The sequence below is a fragment of the Nicotiana sylvestris genome, chromosome 8, assembly GCF_000393655.2.
Source record: "Nicotiana sylvestris chromosome 8, ASM39365v2, whole genome shotgun sequence".
In the NCBI taxonomy this organism is placed as follows: Eukaryota; Viridiplantae; Streptophyta; class Magnoliopsida; order Solanales; family Solanaceae; genus Nicotiana; species Nicotiana sylvestris.
In genome coordinates this window covers 22,188,661-22,190,934 of record NC_091064.1, presented here as the reverse complement: position 1 = coordinate 22,190,934, position 2,274 = coordinate 22,188,661, and the positions used below count along the sequence as shown (strand labels likewise).

The window sequence follows — 2,274 nt, the reverse complement described above, 5'->3', positions numbered from 1 at the left end:
AATCTTCCCGAACTATGCATACCTGATACTCCTCTTTCGGGGCGGGATACATAGGCAGCCCACATAGGGTCCGATTTACTAGTGAATCTTAGGTTCTTGGCTTCGAGGGTTGTAGCCAAATCTTGCACGTCTAGCCATTTTTGGCCATATCGGTCATTCTTGCAAAATGGGGATATTTTCACAGAAAGTGGATTGTTAACCCATGTCTTAGAGCTCTAAGCCCACAATAAGGTTTCGTCTTAGTTTAAGGCTCATTCCTGTTGAATTTACATACTTAGCCATATTTTGGCTAGAGAGGCCATTTCTTCAAAGTGGGGCCATTTTTGCAAAGTTGGGACCGCGATTCCTGAACGTTTATGGGCATTCTAGAGGTGTTTCCATATTTTAGTGGTCGTTCTAATTGATTTTTCATTTCTAGCCACCTTTTGGCCATGTCAGTCATTTTGTAAAAATAGCCTCATTCGTGCCTTGCATGTGCCTAATAAGAAGAGTTATGGTCTTGCATTGTGTCTCGAGTCACTAACTCTATTTGGTCTTATATTTCTCATTCAGGTATGGATCCACTCACCAGAGCTTGAGCCAGGACCGCTGCCTTCACGAGCTGCTTGAGGAAACTTTTTATGTTTTGAGTTTATCCTTCATGTTGTCTTTTACTTTCTAGTCTTGTCTAGTAGTATTGAGCCTTTTAGATGTGTGAGAGTCTGTCGTAGTCAAATTGAGTTTGTTGAGTTTTGTTATCGTACTTCCTATTTTGTATTTTTGAAAAAAGACAAAAAGTTATAAATGACAAATCCAAAAAGATTTTTGTTTTTAGTTTATTTTGTCCATTACTTTTCCAGAACGACGCTTGATCTGATTCATGTGAAACATGATACGTAGGCAATCTAAATAGGATTCGATCGAATCATTTTTAAAAATTAAAAGAAAAAAGGATGAAATTGTGGGAAGTGAGAAATAAGAGGAAAGAAAAAAGGTGATAATTAGAAAGAAAAGAGAGGGAAGAAAATTAGCAAACCAATGTTAGAGTGATTCCTTATGCTTCGCTCCAGTTGAAGCCCCATGAGAAGAACTACCCTTTCCATGATTTGGAGTTGGCTGCCATCGTTCATGCATTAAAGATTTGGAGGCATTATCTCTATGGTGTGTTTTGTGAGGTATTTACAGATCATCGGAGTCTCCAGCACTTATTCAAACAAAAGGATCTAAATTTGAGGCAGTAGAGATAGTTGGAGCTGCTAAAGGACTATGATATTATTATTCTGTATTATCCCGGGAAGGCCAATGTGGTGGCCGATGCCTTGAGTAGAAAGGCAGTGAGTATGGGTAGCCTTACATTCATTCCTGTTGTTAAGAGACCACTTGTAGTTGATGTTCAGGATTTGGTCAACCAGTTTGTGAGAGATGTTTCGGAGCCCAGTCGGGTCCTAACTTGTGTGGTTTCTAGGTCTTCCCTATATGATCGCATCAGAGAGCGCCAGTATGATGATCCCCATTTGCTTGTCCTTAAGGAAACGGTTCAGCACGGTGATGCTAGGGATGTTACTTTTGGGGATGATGGGGTATTGAGGATGCAGAGTCGGATTGTAGATGGGCTACGTGAGTTTATTCTTGAGGAGGCCCACGGTTCGTGGTATTTTGTTCATCTGGGCGCCGCAAAGATATACCAGAACTTGAGGCAACATTATTGGTGGAGGAGAATGAAGAAGGATATAGTGGGTTTTGTAGCTCGGTGCCTAAACTGTCAGCAGGTGAAGTATGAGCATCAAAGACCGGGTGGATTCTTCAAAGACTAGAGATTCCAGAGTGAAAATGGGAGCAGATCACCATAAATTTCGTAGTTAGACTCCCACAGATTTCGAAGAAGTTCGATGCTATTTGGGTGATTGTGGATCGGTTGACCAAGTCCGTGCACTACATTCCATTTGGGACTACCTATTCGTCAGAGCGGTTGGCTGAGATTTACATCTGTGAATTTGTTCACCTTCACGGTGTGCCAATGTCCATCATTTCAGATCGGGGCACGTAGTTTACATCACAGTTTTGTAGAGTTATGCAGCGAGATTTAGGCAACCAGGTTGAGTTGAGTACATTATTTCACCCTCATACAAATGGACAGTCTGAACGTGGTATTCAGATATTAGAGGACATGCTACGTACTTGTGTCATTCATTTCGGGGTTCTTGGGATCAGTTTCTGCCGCTCGCGGAGTTTGCCTACAACAATAGCTACCAGTCGAGCATTCGGATGGTTCCGTATGAGGCTTTGTACAGTAGG

General features: G+C 41.8%; 1 protein-coding gene across 1 annotated transcript; it reads left to right on the top strand.

Annotated features, from left to right (window-relative positions):
* Positions 1-1,319: 1,319 nt before the first annotated feature.
* On the top strand, positions 1,320-1,793 carry LOC138874778 (uncharacterized). The gene has a single exon (XM_070153562.1). The coding sequence runs from the start codon at positions 1,320-1,322 to the stop codon at positions 1,791-1,793; it is 474 nt and encodes a 157-aa protein (XP_070009663.1).
* Positions 1,794-2,274: the final 481 nt, after the last annotated feature.